The sequence below is a fragment of the Siphateles boraxobius genome, unplaced genomic scaffold (assembly GCF_051911475.1).
Source record: "Siphateles boraxobius isolate OS27281-9 unplaced genomic scaffold, OSU_SipBor_1 41, whole genome shotgun sequence".
NCBI classification, from domain to species: domain Eukaryota; kingdom Metazoa; phylum Chordata; class Actinopteri; order Cypriniformes; family Leuciscidae; genus Siphateles; species Siphateles boraxobius.
Window position 1 is genome coordinate 25,361,694 of NW_027509042.1, and position 26,043 is coordinate 25,387,736.

At 38.7% G+C, this 26,043-nt stretch overlaps 1 protein-coding gene across 1 annotated transcript; it reads right to left on the minus strand.

The window, feature by feature from the left end:
• Positions 1–206: 206 nt before the first annotated feature.
• p4hb (prolyl 4-hydroxylase, beta polypeptide) lies at positions 207–26,043 on the minus strand. The gene is made up of 11 exons (XM_077199043.1): positions 25,628–26,043; positions 24,191–24,397; positions 18,309–18,442; positions 18,090–18,227; positions 12,534–12,638; positions 10,787–10,912; positions 10,506–10,706; positions 10,143–10,263; positions 9,069–9,250; positions 3,167–3,274; positions 207–1,501 (listed from the first exon to the last, which is right to left on the minus strand). The coding sequence occupies exons 1-11, from the start codon at positions 25,764–25,766 to the stop codon at positions 1,436–1,438; spliced, it is 1,527 nt and encodes a 508-aa protein (XP_077055158.1). The 5' UTR covers positions 25,767–26,043; the 3' UTR covers positions 207–1,435.

The window sequence follows — 26,043 nt, forward strand, 5'->3', positions numbered from 1 at the left end:
GGAGGACCAGGCAGTAATTTCAATCATTTTATGAATTTATATTTCATTCTGCCAAAGCTCTTATATTTAAGAACATAAGAAAAAACTTAATTATTGCAACTGAATGAAAAAAATAAAGCTGCAGTAAAGGGAAAGGAATTCCGTTAAAAAAGAAAAAAATAATAAAAAGTTAACACAAAATACAAGAAATAAAACAACCCAACAGGTTTATCACCATTTTGTTGTTTATTTGGCCACCAGTTTAATTTATCAGTCAATTTAAATGCAATGGAATGCTTGTTCTCAAACATGTTTCAAAACCCAAATTCCTCCCAATGTAATTCCCAAACCATCCCTTTCTTCAAATGTCACCCCAAAAATTCACCCCTCCTAGAAAAATAAAGACAGACAACATGAGGGTTAACCGAATCACAAACTCATAACCCTGACACGAGGGGAAAAGACTGATTAAGCTGGTTACAAGCACACTTTCTCCTCCCAGTCACGCTGATCACTCAGACGTTGTCAACCGGTAATGATTGGAAGAAATCTTCCACTAAAGATGGAAAGCAGGAAGTGTATGGGAGATGAGTTGTCCTTACAAGATGACAAATCTTTGTAATAAAAAAAAAACTGATATGGAATCTCTGATGGCACTCAATGAAGTGCAAAAAAGTTTTCAAATCATCCTCCCAGATGACCAGAAAGCTGAGAGGGCCAACTCTGCCCCAGCTTAAAAAAAGAAAAGAAAAAAGGTGCTGTTTCTGGGCCCTTCAGTATGCAAGGTTATAAAAAAGAAAATCATTGAAATATAAAATTAAATAAAACAAGTTCCCCACTTTTACATCTTTAAAAATAATTCAGTAGCAGGTGTTAAAGATTTTGAAAAATATAGAAAACGACAATGTGGTTTGACAGAAAAGGAACAGGGAAGGTACCTTAGTTTGTTCTCAGCTAAGTTCTGCATGCACTATAATAGCAGCCCATTATAATAATTGTATTTCCACCTTATAAACATCAACATACAGCCCATCTACCCCGAAATATCCTTTCATTCAGATAAGAGAATCAAGGCAGAATAACTAGCCTCCCCCTCCTTCATGGGCAGAGTATTACCAGCATTAAGCTGCAAAATCTTAAAATCATAAATTGAGTTAGGGGAAAGATAAAGTTTAACAGATTACCATTACAACTGAACCTAAAAACTAGATATAATGCCAGAAATCCCTGTAAAATAAAACACTTTGAAGAGAAAGTTGTTGTGGGCAGAGAGGCACTTCTCTGGACTACAGATGGTTGGCCGGGGTGGTAATGACAGTACTGGCTGACAAAGGACCCTGTAACGCCCAGTGGCTGTACAATTAGTTAGGAAAAGCTTTAGTGTTCACAGACAGGGAGGTTTAAAAGTGGAGGTGGTGGTGGTGAAGGGTTTTGTCTAGCCTTTTCCTGCTGACTCTTATAACTCATCATGTCCCTCTTCCACATCAGAATCATCCTCCTCTGCATCATCCAGATCAAGATCCTGTGGAAAGCGCAAGATATTCTTTTTAGAATCCATGTAAAAACAAGGCTGTTTTAGTGCAATGGAAACATTTGTTTTGATGGGCAATAATAAAAGTATTCACAACCAATTATGACCATCTCTACCAGAAGTCCATTTGTACTAACATGCATTCAATTTATCAAAACTAATATGCCCTGCCACAAACATGCCAGTAATCCCTGCAGAAAAAAAACAAGTGCAACCGACATGACACATTCACAGGGGCTGAGATCTGTTGTCACCAGTGTCTGGTTGCAAAGCCCTTTCCTCGTAGTTGGAACATGTGGACTAGCTATCGTTGACTAACTTAGTCCTGTGAGTTGTGGTAATAAGTGGTGGGGAGGGGGATCATGGGGTGGGACTGGAAGGTAAACAGCTATAACAGTTGTGTTGGGAATTAGTGGCAATGATAATGTTCTACAATTAGACTTCAACTTTAAAGGTTGATGAAGGGCAACTTAAAGGAACTCTGCATAACTTAGGGCCTGTTTACACCTGGTATCAAGATGAGTTTTGGTCGATCGGATCACAAGTAGACCAGGGAGAAACATCCATTTATACCTGGTGTTTTAATCAGTCTCATCCACTTCTGTCCTGATTTCTTCAAGGAGAGGGATCTACATATGGGTAAATGGGCTTTTTCCTGATCTTTCAATCTAATGGACAAAATGAGCTCACACAATTTACATATGAACTATATACAGAGCAGCAGCTTTCGTTTCAGCTCTGATAGCCGCAAGAACTCCAAACACTGTGAATGCATGTTAGAAATAAGGAATGGTGAGACAAGTCCCATCTGGTTAGCACACTTTCACTTTGGGGCAGTTGTGGCCTAATGGTTAGCTTGTCTGACTGGTAGCCTAAAGGTTGCTGGTTTAATTCCAGTACCGGCTATCTTTATGTGGGGTATTTAAATTGCTTTTGAATGTGCGCTCACTCGAATCAGTCAAATTTGCGACCATGTATAGGCAGCAGCAGTACTGACCACATTTTACAAGATGAGATTTCTGCCAATGACACTGATGCTGCATGGAGCAGAGCAGACCCTTTCAGTTAATAATTCTAGCATCCATTGTACAACTGCACTAAATGTTTTGTTTATTTCCACAAAAAACAAAACAAAAAGGACAGAGGGGGCTGTGCCATGGTGGGCAAGTAATGTAAGAGTGTATGAGCAAACAGACTACCGCAGCAAGCCTAGTTCAAATGCATTTGACCACATGAGAGTCTACACCACAAATGTATCCCTCTGGAAGTGGTAGAATGTGGACGAGCTCAAAAGATTTGAGACCAGGTTTACAGCTGTATTTGGCGTCGCACACTTGTGATCGGATTGACGAAAATGCTTCTTAAATACTAGGTGTAAACGGGGCCTCAGGCTCTTGACAATTGCCTGTCTGACAGATTTGCAGCAGGGTCTTTTATCCCCTGCAGAGGACCAGACCAGGAATGCCCATGAGACAGACAGTAAACAACTGCAGCTCCACAAGCAAACTCTTAAGCTTACAACCAATATTATGCCAACTATTAGTGAAGCATTGACTCATATTGACAATACTAATGACAAATTTAGCAATTTACTGCAATTAACAAATTCAAAAGTTAAACTAAATGACTGAAAAACAAATTTAAAGCAATACATACATCGGATTCTTCATCCTCATCTCCAGCTGGTGCTCCACCTTCCTTTCCTCCACTCTCCAAAAACTTTGTGAATCCATCTAGTGTTCTCTCACCATTGTAGTCAATTACCTACAGAAAGAAAAAAGACATGACAAACGTTTAAAAATCAAAAAGCATTCAATAATTAATTATTATTATTAACAGCCTATTATGTTTATCATCACCCACCCTTCAAAAGTAAAACAAAGGGTGGATTTGTTTGCAAGGGAGTCAGAAAAATGTCCCAAGACACTAGTAACTTGTTTATGGCGTTGGTCATAGTTGGGTAACCTTGCAAAACTGGGTTCTAGCAAAGATTCATTTTAGCAGTAACTTAAAAGTAAACCCAACACTCATTTACCATAGTGGTCTTTTATTGTTAACATGTCTTCCAGTCACTGCTCCGTTTCCTCAAAACACATTTTAGACCGATGAGGTTTTTAAATTCTAGAATTAAATCCATTGGGTACTTCTATCTCTCTATGAACCCAGAAAAGTGATGAATTCACTGGGCCAGGAGTGTCTCATTTCCACCACATGTGTTGTGAGGCAGGCTATAATTCAGCATTTCTAAATCTGGAAGCTAATCATTACCAGCAAATAGTTTGTTGCAAAAACACTGTTCAAAATTAGAAATACAAACTTGACTGGAGCAGGAGCAGTGCAAAAACTAAAGTAAAAAAAAAAAAAAATAGGGGGCGCACTTTTAAAGTGCTGGACTTAAACTTCCTGACGCAAGTGTGCCACATGCAAAACATACTATCCACTAAGCTAAGACAATGAACTGACTAAACATGCCACACTTCAGCAGCGGCAGAATCATATGTTATTGGCTAAAATATTAATATTGCTTGAAAGAAATAGGAGAGCAGGGAGAAGCGGCATCCTCTGTTGCTTTCTTCCACAAAGAAGAGTTGAGGCGAATCATATCAGTCAAGATTAAATATTTATATACACATTTTTATATTTTACACACACATACACACTAGGGGTTGAAAGATTTTTTTTTAAGTCTACAATTGTGATGAAAGAGTTGACGTCGACTAGTTTAAACCTCAAGCCGAGACTTGAACGCGGATTGCTTTGTGCACAGCTATAGCATATGACAGTGCTCCTACATAACAGCTTATTTTTAGCAGTTCTTTTGTCTATGGGTCATTATATTTCTCCGATTTCTGCTCGTTCTAAATCAGATATAGATAAAAGTAGAACAGAAGAGATTACACTTATATGAATGCATGAGTGTGAGAGCGCTTGCATGTGAATTGCACCTGGCAGCATCTCTCTACAAATAGTGACGCTCTGGGTTTTAGTTACTAAGAAATATATGCTAGAACTTTTCAGTTTCTAAGCCATTTTATTGATAAATCACAGAACAGTTTATAATACATTTCTGCACTAATAAATGATTCTGTGAGCGCGTGATATGCGAGAGACTGTCTAGTTTAGAACGCGAATAACTTTCCTGTACAATAAGTTGTGTATAAACGGTATAATCAAACACATCTTTGAGTGCACCGAGTAAGCATTTATCTGTCATTTTAACTGAAACGGAGCATAAAGTGGACAAAGATTTCTTATCCTGTTGCACCCTCTAAAGGCCATAAATGATCAGCGACTAATCGACATCGAGCTTAAAGCGTCATGGCAGACCATAAAGTAGACTAGTCTGTTCAACCCCAAATATTAGGGGTGTGACGATACACAAAACTAACGGTTCGGTTCTTCCCACGGTGTTGATGTCTCGGTTTGGTGGGGTTTAGGAAGCTAAAATAGCTTTGTTTGTTTTTTAAATGGTGGTTTAATGAAAAAAAAAAGTGTCATTAAATTAATTCAATTACAAATAAACGTTTGTACATCACTATAAAATTAAAGGTTAACAGCCTAGACTTTTAGCCTAAATTCAGATGCCATTTATTTTACATATAATAATAATAATAATAATAATAAAACACCCAACACATTGTATGAAAACATGTAAACTGAACATAAGGCAGTTTTTGCATTAACTTGTGTTTTTACTGTAATTCGTTATTGAAATATAATAATTTACACAGTTGCTGTCATTTTCATGAAAGATATTTTAACATTAAATAATCAAGATATCATTAACAGGTCAAGTAAAATATAGCCTAATATATAGGCTAATATAGTGCATTTATTTAGTGCAAGATTCATTTGGATTACTTGGCTCCTGGGGTAAATATAATGCTATGTGACAAACTAAGCTGTTTTATTGACGTCTTTCTGCTGCTGAAACACTGATTGAGCGATTACACGAGTTATTACTAACTTTCATGAAGTATACTGTATCTTTCAACATACCTTCAGGTGTCCATTCATGTTTATTCTAACTGAGGAAGAGATGATCGCGTTTACTCGCGCTCCACGCTGACGCTTGAAATGAGGAGCCTAGTACAGAGATCTGTCACGCCACAAAGAGCGCCAACACGGTATTTATTGTTTGAATTTCGTGATCAAATAGACAGAATTTGAAAGGTTACACCTTGCTTATTATCGAAAGTAACAAAACACGGAGCTTGCTATTATATGGTGTTAATGGTGGTTGTGTACACAATGAATTCAGTTTTGTAGCCTAAGACATGAGGTCTGATGAGCCAGGGCTGGGCGGGGTAGCAGGGGGCAGGGCGTGTTCGGTACGCCATGAGAGAATCGCGATTCGTATCGTGGGTTCTGTATCGCAGTTTTTCGGTTCGAATATCTTTACACCCCTACCTAATATACATATACATATTTTGTATATACACACACACGTATGAGTGTGCATGTCTTGCATACACGCATGCATGCATGTACACATTTTATTATTTATAAAATATGACAACATCCATTTAAATATATTTTAAAATGCAATTTATGTGATGCAAAGCTGAATTTTCAGCATTACTCCAATCTTCAGGTGTCACATGATGCTTCACAAATCATTCTAATATGCTAATTTGATGCTAAAAACAAAACAAACCCCACTATATTAATGTTGAAAAAGTCTGTTCAAAGAATCCTGAAATAAGTCAACTTTCATTTATTTGAAGTGGAATCTTTTGTAGCATTATATGTCTTTAATGTAAATTTATCAATTGAATACTTTGCTGAATAAAAGCATTTAAAAAAAAAATCTTACTGACCCTAAACTTTTAACGGTGTATAATGTTACAAAAGCTTTCTAGTTCAGATAAATGCTGTTCTTCTGAACTTTCTATAAAAAAATAAAAATAAATATAGTAACTATTATTAGCAGAAAATCAACGTTATTAGCAGCAAATCAACATTTCTGAAAGTTCATGCGACACTGAAGACTGGAGTAATGCTAAAAATTCAGCTTAGCATCACCGGAATAAATTACATTTTAAAATATATTAAAATGGAAGTTATTTTAAATTGTAATATTTCACAATATTACTGTACTTGTTGCATTTTTAAATCAAATAAATGCAATCAAGAGCATTCAAGAAGTGCGCGCTCTCTCGTCAGTTAACGTTAATAAGCTAGATGACTCGTTTTAATTTTCTTTGCCATTGAAATCCGACTGAACTACAAACTTTCCACTGATGTCCGTTTAAAGGGATGTACTCGACCAGCTCGCGCGTCTGTGCCGCTGCGCGCTAAATCCACTGCGCTTTTTTCCCTTATCAGCTCGTGCACCACAGCTATGCGTTACTATATTGCGTTTAATATTCCACAAATAAGATACATTTACTTCACAGACAGCTTTCATTTTTTATCCCCATTATACTTTGTTATGAGTGTTTCTTTGTCTGGACACACTGTACACACGCTGCCTGGTAGGCCTATATCAGTTGTTGCGGAGCATTTTTAGAGTACATGAGCCTGGTATCGGTGCATCCGTATTTTTAATACTTAAAGCAATTTTCAAGTACCTCATCAACAATATGCCTGTTTTCAAGGGTTTTCCAGAACTTAAACTTCAAAAAGTCAAATTCAAGTACTTGAAAAGTACACATGAAAATTCTAGATCTCCTTAAAAGACTAATTAAACCCAATGTAACGTTACTATTTAAATTGATTTCTAGACATTGTAATGTTGTTTTTTTTCTAAAATTGTTATTGTACATATACAGGGCTCTCAAGTTTTGAAGACAGGCAAGAGTGACAACTAGTTAATGTGAATAAAGGGAGGAATTTGATTACACCATTTCAGATAGCCCGTTGGGCAGGCCGATTATGCATTCTGGTAGCCCGACTGGAACACAATAGCCCCGGGACGTCGGGCTAGCGATTTATACACAGTATCTCACAAAATTGAGTACACCCCTCACATTTCAGCAAACATTCTAGTATAAAATCTATCAGAGTTTCATTTTGTATGGTATTGTCCCTTGATAAGAGTAGTCAACGTGATGCTTGTATAGCAGTATACATTTACTGTCCTCAACATACAGCCATTATTGTCTAAGTGAACGTCAAAACTGTCCAAAATGTCAATATTTTGTGTGATCACCATTGTTATCTAGCATTGCCTTAATCCTCCTAGGCATGGAGTTCACCAGAACTGCACAGGTTGTTGCTGGGATCCTCTTCCTCTCCTCCATAATGACATCACGGAGCTGCTGGAATTTTAGACACATGGTGCTTCACCTTCCGCTTGATGATCACCACGGGTGCTCAAGATGCAGATAAGGTTCTAATAAGGTTCTGGAAACATACTTGGCCACTCAATCACCTTCCTCAGCAAGGCAGTTGTCATCTTGGCGGTGTTTAGGGTGGTTATGCCGTTCGGCCCAGTTTCTGAAGGGAGGGCATCACGTTCTGCTTCAGAATGTCACAGTACATGTTGGAATCCATGTTTCCCCTCAATGAAGCACAGTTCCCCAGTAGCAGCAGCACTCATGCAGCCCCAGACAATGATGCCATCACCCCCATGCTTGACTGTAGGCAAGACGCAATGTTTTCGGTACTCTTCACTAGTGCGTCGCCACACATGCTGGACACCATCTGAGCCAAACAAGTTTATCTTGGTCTCAGACCACAGGACATGGTTCCAGTAATTCATGCTCTTGGACAGGTTGCTTTCAACAAACTGTTTGCTGGCTTTCTTGTGGGCCAGCTTCAGAAGAAGCTTCCTTCTGGGACGACGGCCATGCAAACCGACTTGTTGCAGTGTGCGGCGTATGGTCTGAGCACTGACAAGCAGACCTTACGCATCTGCAACCTCTAAAGCAATGCTGTCAGGGTGTTTCAGGGAGTTACCAATCTTCTTATAGCCTAGGTCAGCTTTGTGGAGAGCAACAATTCTAATTCTCAAATCATTAGAGTTCTTTGCCATGAGGGTCCATGTTGAATATCCAGTGGTCCGTATGACAGAATTGCACTCAAAGCACAAATTTTAACTGCTCTAATTCAAGATACACAAATTTGTATGGTCCTGTCAAGCAGACAAAAGCATGAATATGACGAATAGGACATGTGGCTTGGCATGGTTAAACGACGTACAGCTATTATCACTCAGGGTGTTCTCACTTTTGCTGCCAGCTATTTTGACAATAATGGCTTCATGTTGAGTTATTTTCAGAGGACAGTAAATATATACTGCTATACAAGCAGCACATTGACTAATCTAAAATCTATCCAAGTTTCATTTCTATAGTATTGTCCCTTGAGAAGATATACTAAACTGTTTGCTGAAATGTGAGGGGTGTATTCACTTTCGTGAGATAATGTACATACACATGCATACATACCAAAAAATATGTGTATATATACTCTGCCGTTCAAAGGTTTGGGATCGGTAAAATTAATGTTTTTAAAATAAGCCTGCTATAAAATAAGTCTGTTTTTAAAATAATATATATAAAAGAAAAAAAAAAAAAAAACACTCCTAAGACAATCTCTCGCATGGCCTTACCTTACGGTCATCGCCAGCAGGGAAGAACTTTAGCGTGGGGAAGCTATGCACTTTGACAGATTCAATCTCATTGGCTGTAGAGTCCATCTTGGCCACAACGATGTTTGCATTGTCTTTGAATTTCTCACCCAATTGATCCCAGATGGGGGCCAGCTGCTTACAGTGACCACACCATGGGGCATCTGGGTAGAAAAAAAAAAAGCATAGGGAATCAAGAAAAAAATTCTCAAACAGGTTTGATGAGGCATAAAGGTGAGTAAATGACAGAACTTAATTTTGGGTAAACTTATTTGAATTGGACTACAAATGTAGGGCAAGTGCAACAAATCCGAGAGTATATACAAAACCCCACTGGCAGCAATGACTAACTATGCAGATAAAAGTACTTGATATTTGTGATAAAGATATGACCCATCATGAAATAATGTTGGATAATGGCTAAAATTGGCAAGCTTGCAAAGAATACAGGGTAAAGGGTATAGAAAGAGGAATGTACAGGACCTACAACAGTTTCAGGGTGCAGAGGAATACAAAACAGAATAGGAGTAAAGTTGTGGAAAAAAGCAGTTGTGCATCAGGCACTGTTTCGGACAGCTGGACGCATGCTGAAATCCTACCCACTGTTTAAACATTGGGCATAGATGGAAATCCAAACTTTTAACATGCTCAATTTACCGGCACTCCTAATGCCCGCCCTCAAATGACACAAAGCCCATTTGTTGGAAAGTCAGTTATTTAAAGCAACTTGCTTACCAAACTTTGCACTTTTCTTTTTCTATGGAGCCAAAATGATCTCAGCATTTCCCATTATTGCATGTTTAAGAGATTATGTGAGCACCCTGTGAGTACCCATGCCAGGATTAGCAGTATGCTGGACAGGAATCTTGCCTTTATGATGCCAGGCTTTAAACGCGGCAATCAAGAGATGCCGCCTTAAAATAAAACAGGCAATTTGCCATGAAAAGTGATCTCAAAACAACTGGTCAGACATGAAACTCAAGGACCAGCAACATTCAAGGCTAGAGAAATTGCATCAAAGCAAATATTTTTATATGAAAAAAAATAAAAACTTACAAAACTCTATAAAGACATTCTTGGCAGGGTTGAAAGCAACCTCTTCAAAGTTTTTGCCAACCAAGACCTTGACAGGGTTCTTATCCCAGTCTTCAGGAATGTCCTGACTCATCAGATGAGGCTACAGAAAAAAAGACATTAAAATCATTCCAGAGACAGAACACATTTTCTTAACATCATTAACGCCAACCTAAAGTCAATATAAGTGCCCAAATTCCCATCCAATGATCAAAATCTGCAGGTTTGATATCACAATTTTCATATCATTATTGTATATTTAAAAAATGTATACAGAAGCCTATTTATTAAAAGTTACTAAATTTAGCCATTAAAACCTTAAACCCAAGCTATGTTCTCCACCACCTTTAGTTTCCCCTCTGTGAAGGCTGTACAGAAGGTGATTATGTTCTCTGCTGTGATTTCTGAGGTTTCTGGTCTGTATTTGGTCATCTCTTCCTCAAGGGTGATGAGGCGAATTGCTGGGCACTCTTCCTTCTTAAGACCAAAGAACTCCAGAATTCGCTGGTTATCATCCACATCACTGTCAATAAAGATGAAGAGAATCTGCAGGGAAAGCAAATTAGGTTAAATCCAAATACAAAAAAAGAAGATTTTTTTTTTTTTTTAAATAAAGGGCCACCCACTTTGCCTTTGAAACCCTCTGCTGCTTTCTTAAATTGGTCCATCTTGTCCTGGAAGTCTTTGGCTGTTTTAGGTACAAACATTAGGATGTGGGATTTGATTTCACCTCCAAAGATTTTTGGGGCAGTCTGGAATGGAAGAATAAGAATCTCAATTTATTTCCCCCACCCACACAACCTCCGATCTTTAAACACATTGGGCATCATTTATCAATCTAACAGAAACAAATGCACATCCGAGCACAGAAATCTTATGACAGGGTTCACATGCTATTTATGAAACATTCGTATGCTGCAAATCCCATCGTACATTGATAAATGTGGCAGCTGAAAACAAGTGTCATTTGAATATCACGCCTAATTTCATGAGATGCTTATCTCATGAAAGAGAAATTGATCTTACTCCAAAAAACACCCGTTAAACTCACAATTGCAAACAATTATATTAATTAATATGTATATTAAATACTGGTAAATGGCACAAAACATTTACAAACATTATACACTAGGCTATTTTCCCTTCACTCCACAACAAATCCTTATTTTTCATTCTTGTTCTGTTCTAAATACTGATAAATTAAGTAGCTATAAATTATATATTAAACTATAAAATAAAACACAAATAAGGCTATAGTAGCATTCATTATAAACTTAATTTAGGCTGATGGCCCCACCTCTCATTCGGCAAGAACCCAAATACGTTTCCAAATCTGCCATGTAACTTGGTTGCTAAACTATTATTCATTATGTAAATGAGGCTTAATACTTCACTCGTGTTCCAGTATCCATGTAGAACAGCATTCTTCATATGTGCAAAAATATGATTGGCTGGGTGCTGGGCATACTGATTTTACAGTGGACCATTTAAATTGAGCAGTGTAACTTATGTTTGCTTGATGACACTTCAGCCATTCTTCAAACTAAAGTGCAAAGTTAGCAACGCTAGAACTGATATTTTGTATGTGCGGAACTGTGCACGCTTAAGGCGCCAGCATGATCAGTTGATTTTAATAAAATAATGATAAAGAAAACAAATACAATGCATTAGTGTCACAAAAACGAGCCTGCTTGTACTAGCAGATTTTTTTTTCTTTTGTTAAATCTGTTAATAAATTAAGTGAAATATATTTTGTGTAGTCCTATTTATTGTATCCTTTTTATATAGTTCTATTTATTGTATCTTTTTATATAGTTCAATTCATTAAGCTTTTATTCTGCAGGTACATAATGTGACCATGTGTGAATCCTCATGTTCTGTTTATGCTGCTATTTGTGCATGTAAAGCTAAACCCCTGAGGGGAAATAACATGTGGTATTTTTAATGGGTCACACACAGACACCCATCTATAATTTAATTTGATAATCTAGTTGTTAAACAGTTAATGACCAATTGATGAGCTTCAGGAATATAATCTAAAATGAAGAAAACGCTCATTACAATTCTCCACCAGATTTATTATGTTGCACGCAAATTCACGCCAATTCAAAAATTTGCATACACGAGCTGACACGTGTATGATTTGATCGTAGCCACCACTCATGTCCATATTGATAAATGTCAAGTTTTGCGTGGAAATAGACGAACACCCAGTTTTCTGTTGTACGTTCGTTTCATAAATGAGGCCCATTAAATTTCTCAAGTCAGTGAAAATACAGATATGGCAACCTGGTTCCTGTATACAACAGTTCAAACTATAAATGTCAATATGAAGCAACAGACAGAAATGTGGATAAAAAGTCAAAAGTGTACCTGCTCCGTGAACTCAATGACCAGGGGAAGCTGGTTGGCCTTGATGAAGGGCAGCAGATTTTCTTTGCTGATCTCTCCATCAAAAGTATTCCGACCCTCATCAAACTTGGAGGGAGAGAGGGGGAGATCAATCAAGTATTTACACTGAATAATGCTCACCAGGTTTGTGTTGCTGTGTACACAGAGAAATGCAGTCACGTTTCTATGCTGATTGATTCATAGTTACAAACAGTTGTTGGTCACAGGGGAGCGGATATTCTAGTCGAGACACATGCAGTGGGCATTAATAGCTTGCATTAAGCGAGCAGCTGCATTTTGGAATGAGGCAGTAAGGACAATGAACTTCAGAGTGTGTTTGGGTGCTAAGAGACAAGAATCTCAAAACCGCTTTAGAGACAGGGGTCAAGGAGAAGTTTAGCTCATTCCTGATTTTAGATCAAGAGCACATCCATCCACCCTACTGAGAATTAATCATTGTAAGCTAGTTTCTGTAAAGTACAGTGATTTAGTCTAAAAATTCGGTTTTATTTGGATTCAGGATTCTCACATTTTAAACCAATGGATTTCCATGGCCGGATAAGGATTTTTAAAATCGGGCTTCATGATCCATTAGTGAATTTGAAAATTTAAAACTGCTTTGGTTAACAAATTGAGTCTTCAATTAATTGTTTACTCACATATCATTAAGGCTTGCCTTGAAAAAACGGTTTAGAGCAGGGGTGCAAAACAGCTCCTGGAGAGCCACAGCCTTGCGGAGTTTAGCTTCAACCCTAATTAAATGCAGATGTTATAAAAGCTAATATAGTCCTTAAGGTATGTGTGTTGGAGCAGGGTTGCAACTAAACCATACAAGACTCTGCTCGAAACCAGAACTCTATACCTAGAGGGCCAAAGCATAACTACAGGGAAAAATTACAGAAATTTCCAAGTCACAATTTGAAAGCTTTTGTCCATCAGAAATCCATAGGGTTTCCATGATCAGAGTAATGAACGTAGGGTGATGTAAGGCCAATCCTTAATCAGTGGATATTTAATCAGCAGTACTCTGAGGTTCAACAACATGCATCAAGTAGTATTGCATGCATCAAGTAGTCGTGATCTGATCGGAGAGAAATGTGCTTGAATTACCACAAGATCTCATCTCTGTGTGGAGCTGATCTACCTCAGAAGCAGGGTGTCCCATTCAGAGTTAATGCACAATCAATTTCTGAATGAAAAAACACTGAATACTTTAAACGAAATCATGTACGTAATTTGCACATTTCCAATTTGATCATCTTGGACCTCCACAACAAACCGCATCACGAAAAATCTGATATGTCAATTTGATCCTGTTTTTCAGGTGACGTCAATAGGTCACCTAGCCTATGCCACTATTCAAATACAAAATCAGACAAACTACTGTAGTGTAACATGACAGATGGACAAAACCATAGTTTTTGTTTGACAGAAGCAGAAATAACAGGTGGCAAAATGGGCACATTTGTAAGTGAAGTCACTCATGTGGTGCTCAACTGTTGTAGTCAATGGGTGAAGTGTCTAAATGCCTACATTTCTACCAAACTATCAGTTTTTCTCTTCTTGGAAGCTGCATAATTGTATTAATGGGCTGACATGATGCTCTCGTTTATCAGGGTCAGCGATTCATTATTACATAATGAATTTAAAGTTCAAGGGGGAGATCTGCGGTCAGCTTGAACCAGAAAAACAAATTTAATGTGCGACTGAGCAAAGACCAACATGATCACCTTTCCATGGCTGTACTGATTACTTGAAAAATTATAGACTTATTTCATAATCAATATAGCTTGATGTTTAGCTGATAATATTTTATCACCCCCTTGTGAGTATTTATTTTTTAAGGTTTGAAAGCATGTGACTGTTCTGATCCCTTGTATTAAACTATTTATTGTACTATTTAAAACGCTACTACCCAGGGTCACAAACAGTTCTTGGGTCTGTTAAGGAACCTTCATCACGGGCCCCTCAGTTGAAATGATAATTTTCCGGGACTCCTTTCATGATCCAGGCCTAAACTTCCAGTTATTGGAGGCCCTGCTACTACCCATTCAAGAGTCTGCAAAGTTACAAAGCACAATACACTCCAAAGAGAGTTATTATCTATATCAGTAAGCAGTTTCTGAACTTCTTGAAAGGTCTCAAATGTAGTTGGTGTCCTTTCCAAGAAAAAAAAGAAAAGAAAAAAACTCATTTAAATATTACTTGTTTAAATAATTCACAAAGAATAATTCTCAATATCCCTCCTCGCTCCTCTGTCCTCCATCCTATGACCCGGAAACCAATCAAGCACAGCCATCTTGAAGGACATCTCAATTCTCGAATTGCACGGCGAGGAGTCGAGGAGGCTTCCAGAGGAGACATGAACGAGGATACACAGGTGTATCCTATGCAGAAGTGTTTTATTGACTAAACGTGACGCACGTATAAATTCCTCCCCCTTCACATCTGTCACAATCATTTTAATTTATACTTTACCTTTGCAGTTTATATAACCACACCTCACATATTTCAACAGGGTATCTTGCTTTATTATGAATTTCTTAAACTTCAACAACATAAGGGCAGATTAATAGAGCGCTGCTGATGACGCTGTGAAGTGACGCTCGAGTGATCAAGTATTCCAATGTATAAAAAAAAGCTTTCATTCGATTCCTCCGTCCTTATTTTCTTTCCTTGCGTCCTTCCCTCGCATCCTACAGGGGGTGGAGCTGAGACGCCAGGAAAGGAAGCGAGGAAAGGAAACAAAGATACACAAGAATTGAGAAGCACCCTAACTCTGAAGCATGTGCACCTGAAAGTGAGATGTGCGGCAAACAGCCAATCAAACAGAACATGGTGAGCATCAGTATGATTCACTTCTCAAGAGACAGCGCACAATTCACTTCTCTTCTAAAGATTGAGATCGTTTTTGAAAATTATAATAATTAAGAGCATTTACAAGGCAGGAATAAAAACTGCTGCAGCGAAAGTTTGAGAAGGTAGCTGAAAGAAAACATCTGATTATATTAATGCGTGATGTAAATCAAAGAAAAGGGACTAATGATTATAGGTTCACAAAGAGCTCAAATAAATGCACATTGTTTAAAACCATTATATATAAATGCATGTATTATATTTATATTAATTTAAAAGCAGTTTAATATTACTTGTCAATTAATTAAAAAAATATACAAATTATAAAATATGCATTAATTATTCACATAACATCAATTTAATAAATTAGCAACAAAAGATGAGCATTTGTCTCCAAATAATAGCATAATGAAACAGCTTTAGAGCGAGATACAGGGGGCGTGGCTTTATTGCATCTGATACATGTCACTTTGCTCACAGCTGATTGGTTCAGTTTTTATTTGTCATCTCTAACCCAGAATAAAACCTGCTCCGGAGAGGTTAGCTGTGTAGCCCAAGTTACCATGGCAATGAACACCGGTAAAAACCAATCCAACGTAAGCCCGAAAAACCAGAGCTTGCTCAAACTAATCTCGAACTTACCTGGGTAGTAACTGAAACCAGCTTTGTGCAACAGGCAACAGAACATGGCTACGTTTCCCAAAAGCATTGTTAGCCTACGTTGATTGTAGAGACCATTTGTGGCAATTGCTCTACTATCAACTTAGGCTTACGTTGCTTTTGGGAAACGCAGCCCAGTGCGTTACTGACAAAAGTTGTGCTGCAAAAATATAAAATGTGTAAAAATGAATTTGAACATTCAAGCATGAATCCTTCTTTTATATTTATATAAGGGTATTAGTCAAGCATCTATTCTAGTGCAATTAAATGAATGATTTAAAGGCATTCGCATGAATAAGAGCGGGATCATGTAACACTAGCCAAAGGATGACATATGCCGCGTTAAGAGCCCTAATTTGTTTATTTCCTATAAAATCGCTGCATTTTGCGTCATGTAATCGCATAGGCTTAACATTGCGATATGATTTTGCGATTACATGACGCAAAATGCAGCGATTTTATATGAAATAAACAAATTAGGGCTCTTAACGCAATTAACACGGCATATGTCATCCTTTGGCTAGTGTTACATGATCCCGCTCTTATTCATGCGAATGCCTTTAAACCATTCATGCGTGACAAATGAAAAGAGAACGAGCTGCCTGTGAATGTCCTTACTGTCCGCACGCCAGAATAGAGTTTTCGCACTTGAACGAACAATAACACCATTATGCCAAAATGTCGTTTTGTCGAGTATCTTCATAACATAAGAGCAGTCTTATGATGGACAGTTGTGAGAGAATGAGGCATGTGTGAATCGTCTCTGTAAGCAGTGGCTGCATTTTAAAGAGACACCAGCCAATAAAGCCTTCTGTTGTTAAAGTTAATCAAACAACAAAGGGAACAGAAAATTACCCACTGCTCTTGACTAAAGAACTTTTGTAGCTTTAAGGATTAGTCTAAATCTAAATATAATTTATAAAGCGCAGACTGTTTGATAACTTTATTCAATTTCTGTATATGTCCTACCTGTTAAACAGGAAGGGCACAGGTAAATATGACTATTATGGGTTTATGTGAGAATTGTTTGAAGTTCACTTAAATTAAAGGTGTTACATTTTTTTGAAGCCTAATAAATGTTTAAAAAATTGATAGCTTTCAATTGTAATGACGGAATCACTGTAACGTTGGATGGCTATAATTATAATGACGGAATCACTGTAAGGGCCGTTACATAGTCAACGCGAGCAAGCAACGCGAGTGACGGGCTCCCTTTCATAGTCTAAACAGTGGACACAAGCGTCACGGGCGATGCGTGAAATGCAATACACCGCTCACGCAACAGGGGGTAGTAGAGTCGGGTCACGTGATATTCAGATCAAAATGGCAACTGAAGAGGAGTGCATATTGCTGATTTTACATCGGCGGCAACTAAGGCAGCGCAGAGATAGGCGGTGGTATGTTCGCCTCTTTAAACCGAAGAAGAGATCAGGATGGGGAGTTTGTGTCTCTGGTGCTTCCCATCTGAAGCCTGGACGAGGAGAGACATAATTTGACGCCAAAATTTGAATGTACACACACACTCATAACTCTCCTCAACGCTATTTTATTGGAGTGTAATTGCGATGAACTGTCATATAAATGCGGATGTGTATAAGCTTGCATAATTTTTCCTCTTCGCCCGCCATTGTATTCAAACCTTCTTCTGTAAACATAATATACAATACTTGCAATGTCGCCCCCACCCACAACGCATAGTATTGCGGGCATCGCGTATCAAAAAGTAGGACGACACATTTGGCTACGCATCGACGCATAATGGAGGCCGAAGCGTAGCGATGCGTTTATTCTATTATTGAACTATTTTGTCTTTTACTGAGATGTAAAGCACATTGGTCAACATGTGTTGTTTTAATAGTGCTATATGAATAAAAGTGACACTGACATTCTCTAGTCTAGTAGACCCAAAAACAATCAAGATGTTGTAAAAGGGTATAATATGGCCTCTTTAAAAACAAGCAATAAGCAAACAAAGGAGTCAAAGGGTTTAGTCAGAAGAGCATTATAAAGTGGAGAGAGTACCTTCTTAAAAAGCACAACACCATCCTTGGCAACTTCAAACTTTGAAAAGACTGCATCATCAGAGGTGATGCCAAAGGGTATTTCATCCACAGACTCTGCGGTTTTAACAAAGGCCTTGGCATCTTCTGATTCAACATCCTGCAGAGAAAAAAAAATTAACAGTAATAAACTAAAGTAAAAAAAAAAACTCAATTACCTAAAGAAAATAAAGAATTTTACCTTAAAGAACCCAATTACTGCAACCTCATTATCAGCAATAAGAGACTCTGTCTGCGTCACATCACTCAAAGTAGTGGCTGCAGGGCCAGTTCGTTTTTTCAGCCAGTTGACAATGTCATCAGCCTGTCGACCAGCTGCAGACAGAGCATGTCATAGTAAGACAAAAGATCCTGGTGGCACCAAGCAAACACAAAGCAGAAATACATTTATACTAAGACGCCTTTGCACATGGCCATAGCCATCTATTAGGTCACTGAGGTCCAGACCTCTATTTTTCCGAGGTGTATAAAAGAAAGGTTGTGAAATATTTGCCTAGTGTTAACTACACTTTAGTTCCACAAGGATATTGCACAGCACCAATATCTTCTCATCTGAGCTGCCTCAGTGGTCTGATTTGATTGGTTCATCAAAAAGGTTGACACTGACAAGCGGTGACAAAGGAGGCGGGTTTAATGTTCACAGAAGCTGCTGAGTGCGATTTCCAGCACAGTACGACGCTTCAGTTAGTGGTCATAAAGTGAGAGATAAGATGCAAGTAGCTAAACTAAACATTTCATATTTGACAGCTGTTTTAGGATAGAAATGTTAAACGACCAACAATAAAAGGCAAACTAATAAACTAGTCTAGTTTCACCATTTTTAAATTGAAAATAGACACATCTATAAACACTTAACAATATAGATTGTTTCAAAGCAGCTTTACAGTGATAAAGGAAATTAAAGTGACATTGTTTTGGCTTTAAAGCAGCTCTAGAATAAAGTTGTCTAGCTAAAGTTAGTTTTGATTGATTCACTTCCGTTGCAACGATCATTAGTTATTAACTTAGGGGCCGCTTGCACGACACTGTTCTAACAGAAAACTCTTAATGCGATACGGCCGCTCATTTGCACAAAACACGGCCTGGTGGCTCGAGAACGCAAACCATGAAATAGGTTCCAAGGTATAAGCCTTGAAAAATTTATAATACAGATTTTTTTTTATCGTTTCCGCATAGCCACGTGAACCGGAATTATCCCGACAACGTTTCATCTGTACAGAGGTAAAGGGAAGGAGGCCTTCACAGTGGAGAGACTAGTTGACACTTCACTTCAATTAACGTGGCTCAAGTTGTAATAATTAGTAACAGTCAATGTGAGGGGACAAAAACTTTAAATAAACTTAGTTGCTTGGCTTTCCTGGCTACTTCAGTCTTCATAAAACAGTTGACCCGGTTTACTTTCTTCACTGAGACTTTTCATTTTCGTCTGTGGCAAAGTCAGCTTTAGGAGGGGAAGAGACAGAGCAAGATAAAGAGACCAAGAGAAAAAGAAAGTGATGCAGATGAGGAGAGAGCATGTATTGACAATCTACTGCCCACTGAAATGGTTTTAAAACTATTGTTAACCAATATTATTCAAATGTCTGAATGTACATATGTAGATCAGAGAAGTAAATTTTCTGAGGGGGGCAAGCCCCCAAACCCCCTAACTAGCTACAATTTGGGACCTTGATTATAAAAACACTAGCATTAATGCATTTGGCAGATTTTTTCCAAAGCAACTTGTGCTGCATTTAAGGTCGGGTGTTCAATCCTGCTCCTCCAGGAATAAATAAATCCTGCTCCTGGAGGGCCACTGACAGAGTTTAACTTCAACCCCAATTAAACACCTGAACTAGCTGATACCCCTTTTCCACCAACAAGAACCGGGTGCTGGTTCAGAGCCAGAGCCAAAGCTGGTTCAGAGTGGGTTCGACTGACGAGCTTAATAAGAACCGATTTGCCTTTCCACCGGCTAGAGAGCCACAACAGAGCCAAATCTTACGTCACTGTATACGTCTCATGTTGCCCAGCAACGCTAGTGCGGTAGCGCCAAACAGTACGCCAGGCTTGTTCGAGATGCATCGGCTTCTCGCAGATCGATCTCCGCATGACATCAAAGCGCTGCGATAGCGATCTAAAAGCACAAGGAGTCGTATGTTCTCCAAACACTCCCGCAGCTCCGATCGGTCCGCGCCGCTCCGATGCATCTCGAACAAGCCATCAACAATAACGGACGTTGCAATACTATGGATGCTCATGGGTTTACAAAATACATCGGAGTCCAACGCGTTTGTGCAGCTCGCCGTAACTTACATAGACGGATATTTATAATCGAGCTGCTATTAGCTCGACTAGCTGCTATTTAAAAATGGCGGTCACAAGTTTCTATTCGTCTTGTTGGTCACAGTAACCCCGCCCCCAGCCCCTGACGCAAGTGGTTCTTACTTGGCTCTGTTCTAGACCAGCAATTATTTGGTGCTACTTAAGAACCACTTTTCCTGGTTCGGAGCTGGTGCTTTGCGTGTGGAAAACCAAAGAACCGAATTGAAACTAGGCTCTGGCTCCGAACCAGCACCAGCTCTGGCTTGGTGGAAAAGGGGTATAATAAAGGTCTTACTAGGCATACTAAAAACTTCTAGGCAGGTGTGTTGAGGCAAGTTGGATTATAACTCTGCAGGACAGTTCTCCAGGAACGAGTTTGGTAGCCTTCGTCGTTGGTTAGGAACCTGGGTGTGCTCTTTGATAGCAATCTTTCATTTGAAAGTCACATCTAGTATCTGTAAAACCACATTTTTCCATCTTAAAAATATATCTAAATTACGTCATATGCTCTCAATGACAAATGCGGAACAGTACAATGCGGACAACGCAGTCCTGAAGTGTCAACTTGTCTCTCCCCTTTGAAGGCCTCCTTTCCTTTACCTCTGTACTAGAGATGGATAAAACACGGATTGGGCAGATGTGACGAAAAATTATTTTAATTAAATTCGGGAAGGTGGCGGTTGAACCAATCAAATGAAAAAAAAAAAAGATATACATTGTTAAATATTGTTACCTACATCCAAAAAGTACATCCGTATCCTTTCTAGAACAGGCAAGAGCTTTCTAGCCTCTCGGCTCACATCAGCAACGCCCATAAACCTTAAAAAAAAAAAGTGGATGGGCGGGCGGGTGAGGCTTTGAAAATTGGTCAAAACGTTGGTGCGGAGGGATGGCGACTTAATGAGCTAAACGCTGCACAATGATATAGCTCTTTAAAACAGACACAAAGTTAATGTTACACAAACCATGTTCCCACTCGCCATCTCAGAGTCAGGCAGCTGCGTTTTAACAATCATCAGAAACGCTCTGAACAAATCAAAAGGCATTGGAGAAAGGCATATAGTTGATCATAACATCGTAATATACGTCATACACCCACTATTTTGCTAAATCTACCCGATTTTTCATATCAACAGAAAAACATACTGGGATAACCTGGCTTCGAGACTTCCCTGCTTCAGAGTGGTCATAGTTAATGATATGCTAAAGACCGCCGGCACGTTGAAGTGATTGGTTACACGGTAGTTTGTGACGTCAGAAATGCCAGTGATTTCAAACCGCGTTTCAGACTTCTTTAGATCACTGCAGTTTTAAAGAGAAAATGCTCCCCAATGGTGTTGACTTATGAATTTGCACATGGTTTGTCTAAGCATATAAAAAATACCACATAGACAAACATTAAAAACAAATTCATCACAGGAGGACTTTAAGGCATACGTTTGATCAGTTCCTGCATTCTCTGGGAAACAGATTAAATCTAACTCAAGTCCTCCTTCCACATATCCTCATCCATTTATGACCACAGGGCAGGACTGCTATGTCAATCTGAATGACACATCACACAGTTTCAAAGGTAGTCTTAATATTGCTCTTGTTATACCAGTAATGAGTGCCACCGGTTACAGCAGGAATGACTGATGCAATACATCAGCAATTACACAGTGGTTCAGAATTTGATCATGTCTGAGATCTTATGAGATCATGCAGTACAGAAACCCAAGCGGAGTCCTTCGATCAAGGCTACAGATATAGTGACGGACTAAACTTCAGAAATTCTTTTGTTCCAAGACAGTTTTAGATAATTCTGCAATCCCAAAAGGCAGGATTTCCCAAACAGTGTTCGCAAACCCCTAGGGTTTTGTGATGGAACTGCAGGGGACTTTTTGATTTAAAGGGGTGGTAAAACACGATTTCACTTTTCTAACTTTAGTTAGTGTGTAAGGTTTCTTTTTGAGCATAAACCTCTGCAAAGTTACAGCGTTCAAAGTTCAAAGCAAACGGAAATATTTGCTTTTAAAGAAATCAATTTCTAAGGACTACAGCAAACAGCCAGTACTACACGACATACCCCCAGGGTTGCTGACGTCAGTAACCCCAATAAACCCCTCCTCCAAGAATACGAAATAAGGGGGGCGAGGCCATTTTATATTGCGTTGGAGAAGAGTTATTGTGGTATATGAGTGTTGTTTTCGTCGACGTTTGGTATGGTTTTATTGACGCCATTGTTTATGACATTGACACCAAAGCACAAACTAGGCTACCGGTAAAGGTACGGGGCGTGCCGTTTCCGGAAAACGTGCACTAGTAGGTTAGCGAATCACAAAACACTGGGCCAGCTAACCAATCATTGCGTAGTTTTGAGGGACTCGCTTCATAGAACCCGAAAACCGTCTGACCGTTTTTACAAGCAGGGACAGAGCAGTGTCAAATAAAGGTAAAATATATGAAAAATGCATTTTTTTTAAAAACGAAGCATGAACACGTTACAGTGCACCCCACAAACACAATCAAGCCTTTGAAAAAATGTATTTTACCACCCCTTTAATTATCTTTTTATCAACTCACAAGTAACACTAAAATAAGTGAATAGGAGTGCACAATTTTTCAAAATAAAGCTAAAATAGTGGTTTATTTTATATTGTGATGATCAAACTGCGATTTTAAGCATATAGTCTGTTGTGCTGCTTGTTTCCAAGTGAAGAGCTAATGTTTTTTTTCTTTATTAACCTGCAGCTTATAATACCATGTTTTCAGAGCAGCTTGGTTCAAACTAAACGCCGCTTCTTATAAACTCAATCTCTGCAAGCATACCAGTCTAACATGCATTTGTAAATTTAATGTGCCAAGTTCAGTTTACATATATATGGTTTCCAACATTTAATGGCCAAAGTTTACAGAATTTTACCACTAATCCATCAAAATAAAAGGCTGAGGATTTGACATTTCAAAAGAGGTTTTGAATGTTTGAAAAAAATAAAAATATTAGCATTTAACTTAATTCTTGTAAAGAGTGAACCGTTAAAGGGAATTTTAAAATAAAAATAAAACTAAATCAATTTTTTTGAATATTTTACCCGTTTACATGCTATTGTGACCATTGACCAAATGCGATCATGCAAATGTCTCATTAAATTGAAATATTAACTTAAAATCTCAGGGGGTACTTAAAATATTTACTTGAAATCTAAGGGGTTCAGGCTCAGCTGACAAAAAAAAATATGCAAGCTTTAAGATTGACAACTGAAAGTCCTAGAACTTTTTCTGAGGCTGGTCTGCATGAGTAAGACCGTAATAAACACCGACTTGGAGAGCAGCCCACATCAACCAACCCACAGGCAATGTGAGAAACTGCACGCTGCAGGAAAGGGGGAGGGGCTTTATACACAGGCTGGAATGCAGGGCTTCCACGTACAGAATGACATGCACGTCCTCAGCAGTTGGCATTCACATTCATCGTGCACAGACATCTGACCCGTCCAAGTTGACTTATGGTTTACAGTGCACGATAGCACAGTCAAATTGCACTTTAGCAATTCTAACCAAAACAAAGAACAGTTTATATACACACTCACTGACACCATTCTATCTGGTTTTAGATAAATATTGTTAAGGATTTAGAATGCCTATTGTTTTATTCACAGACCTGAAATCCAAATAATAGTAGTGTACATTTTTTACAAGACAAAAAAAAATCTGGTAGGTCATATACCAAAAGGACCATAGATATTGTACAGTAAGTGTGCGGCTCATTACACTAACCAGAATACTCCTTGGGGTTCTCCTTCTCTCCTCCCTTAAAGAACTTGATGGTGGGATATCCACGAACACCAAACTCTTGAGCGAGCTCAGCTTCCTCTGTGGCGTCTACCTTAGCTAGTCTGATGTCAGAGCCTTCAGCTTTCAGCATACCAGCCGCTTTGGCATATTCGGGAACCAGGGCCTTGCAGTGCCCACACCATGGCGCATCTGCAATAAGCAAAAAGTGGTTGATTCAATACATCTTACATTTACTGAATGTTAGTGATTTTGCATCAAGCATTCATTTACTCAAACTACATTAGCAGTAATTTGTCTGAATGAACAGGTTAGTCGGGTGCATGACTAAACAGCATTCAGTTGGGTGTCCAAATGCAGTGAAATTAGATAAACTGATAACTGAATAAATCAAACTTAATCCTTGCTCCCTCAACACGTCATGGCTTTAACATGCCATGTAGTGAGATAAGACCAAAGTTCATAATGCTTATGATGAAAATCAGTATGAGTGTCAAAAACTCCCTTCAAAATCTTTTCAAATAAAGAACTAATGTAAGACTGCACTGTTACGTTTTCCACTGTTCACACGAGAAATGTTTTTAAATTTCTCATTTGGCAAGAAAAGTTATTTTTCCTGATGTACACGTCAACCTAGCTCTGTGCCCCTGGAAAGTCCCGCCCATATTACACGTTACCACGCCTGCCATTATGACGAAACACTCGTGGACACCAGTGATTGGTTAACTTGAAGGTCGATCACGACCATACATCAGGATATACTTTGAGAGCGGCCAATGAATTTAGCCCGGTAAAGACACAAACTAACAGCCCGGATACACACACGTTTGAGAAGTCTTTTATGATTAGAAACTCAGCGATGCTTGCCTATAACATGTCAAGCCTTTTCTGATTTGCATGAAGTAGTGGAATATAAATAAGGGCCAGGAAATCGAAAGTCGAAAAACAAGTGAAAGTGCAAATCAGGGTTTATCCATTTCAACAAAAACGAAATTCAGAGCTTCCGATCCAAGGCTGTTATCGCCCTGAATAGGTATTTGAAACTACACGTCTGCTAACTTGGATTAAATGCATTATTAGTAAAAGGTTTAACTCGCACTTTTATTTGTCAAAACTGTTTGAGTGACTGGCAATGGCGTCTTTAAATAAGTAACGTTAACAGTTGTAAATATTTCGTCCGCTTTTGTGAAAGCGTTCAAAATTGCACTGTTACGTTAGATTTACGTTGCACACGTCTGTTAATACAAGGAGCCAGACTCATGAACAGAGATCAAGTATTGTGGTTGCTAGTTAAAACTAAGAGTAAAACATAACTAACGTTAATTTCACTGACAGCGGGTTTCGTTTATCATTTTACTCATGCACAAACTAACGTCGTAAAACAAATGAACAACAAGTCAAACAAAGCTGGCGACTACTTACAAAACTCAACAAGGATATCTGGGTAAGTTTTGAGCGCCTCCTCGAAGTTACTTTTCTTCAGTACAAGCACGTCCTCCTCCTCGGTGATATCAGCCGTTATCATAGCGGCCAGTGCGCAAACAACCAACAACTTCAGCATCTCGGATCACCTCCAAACGTGCCAGCTAATAATGAAACCGTGATGGAGACTGTTACCGCGTTGGGTATTCCTTCACCTTTAACAGTCTGAAGTGTCGCTTGAATTTTGTGTCTGCCGCTAATAACGTGGCAATGTGCGCAGGAAACAGAGAGGAAGGCGCTGCTGCGCATGCGCATTTATGAGGCCGAACGCTGTTCGTGTTGAATTGTGAGTGGACCGCGCGTCTCCTAGCACCTGGAAGTGAATCTGCCCGTCTTGAATACTAATTTCAAATCCT

Bases quoted from the DNA above. Each gene is read 5' to 3' on its own strand.
- p4hb (XM_077199043.1), bottom strand. From the start codon at position 25,766: ATGCTGAAGTTGTTGGTTGTTTGCGCACTGGCCGCTATGATAACGGCT. The intron at 18,228-18,308 runs GTAAAATTCTTT...TTTTCTCTGCAG, and splicing joins CAGTAATTGGGTTCTTTAAG to GATGTTGAATCAGAAGATGC. The intron at 10,707-10,786 runs GTGGGTGGCCCT...CTTTCCCTGCAG, and splicing joins CAGAGGGTTTCAAAGGCAAA to ATTCTCTTCATCTTTATTGA.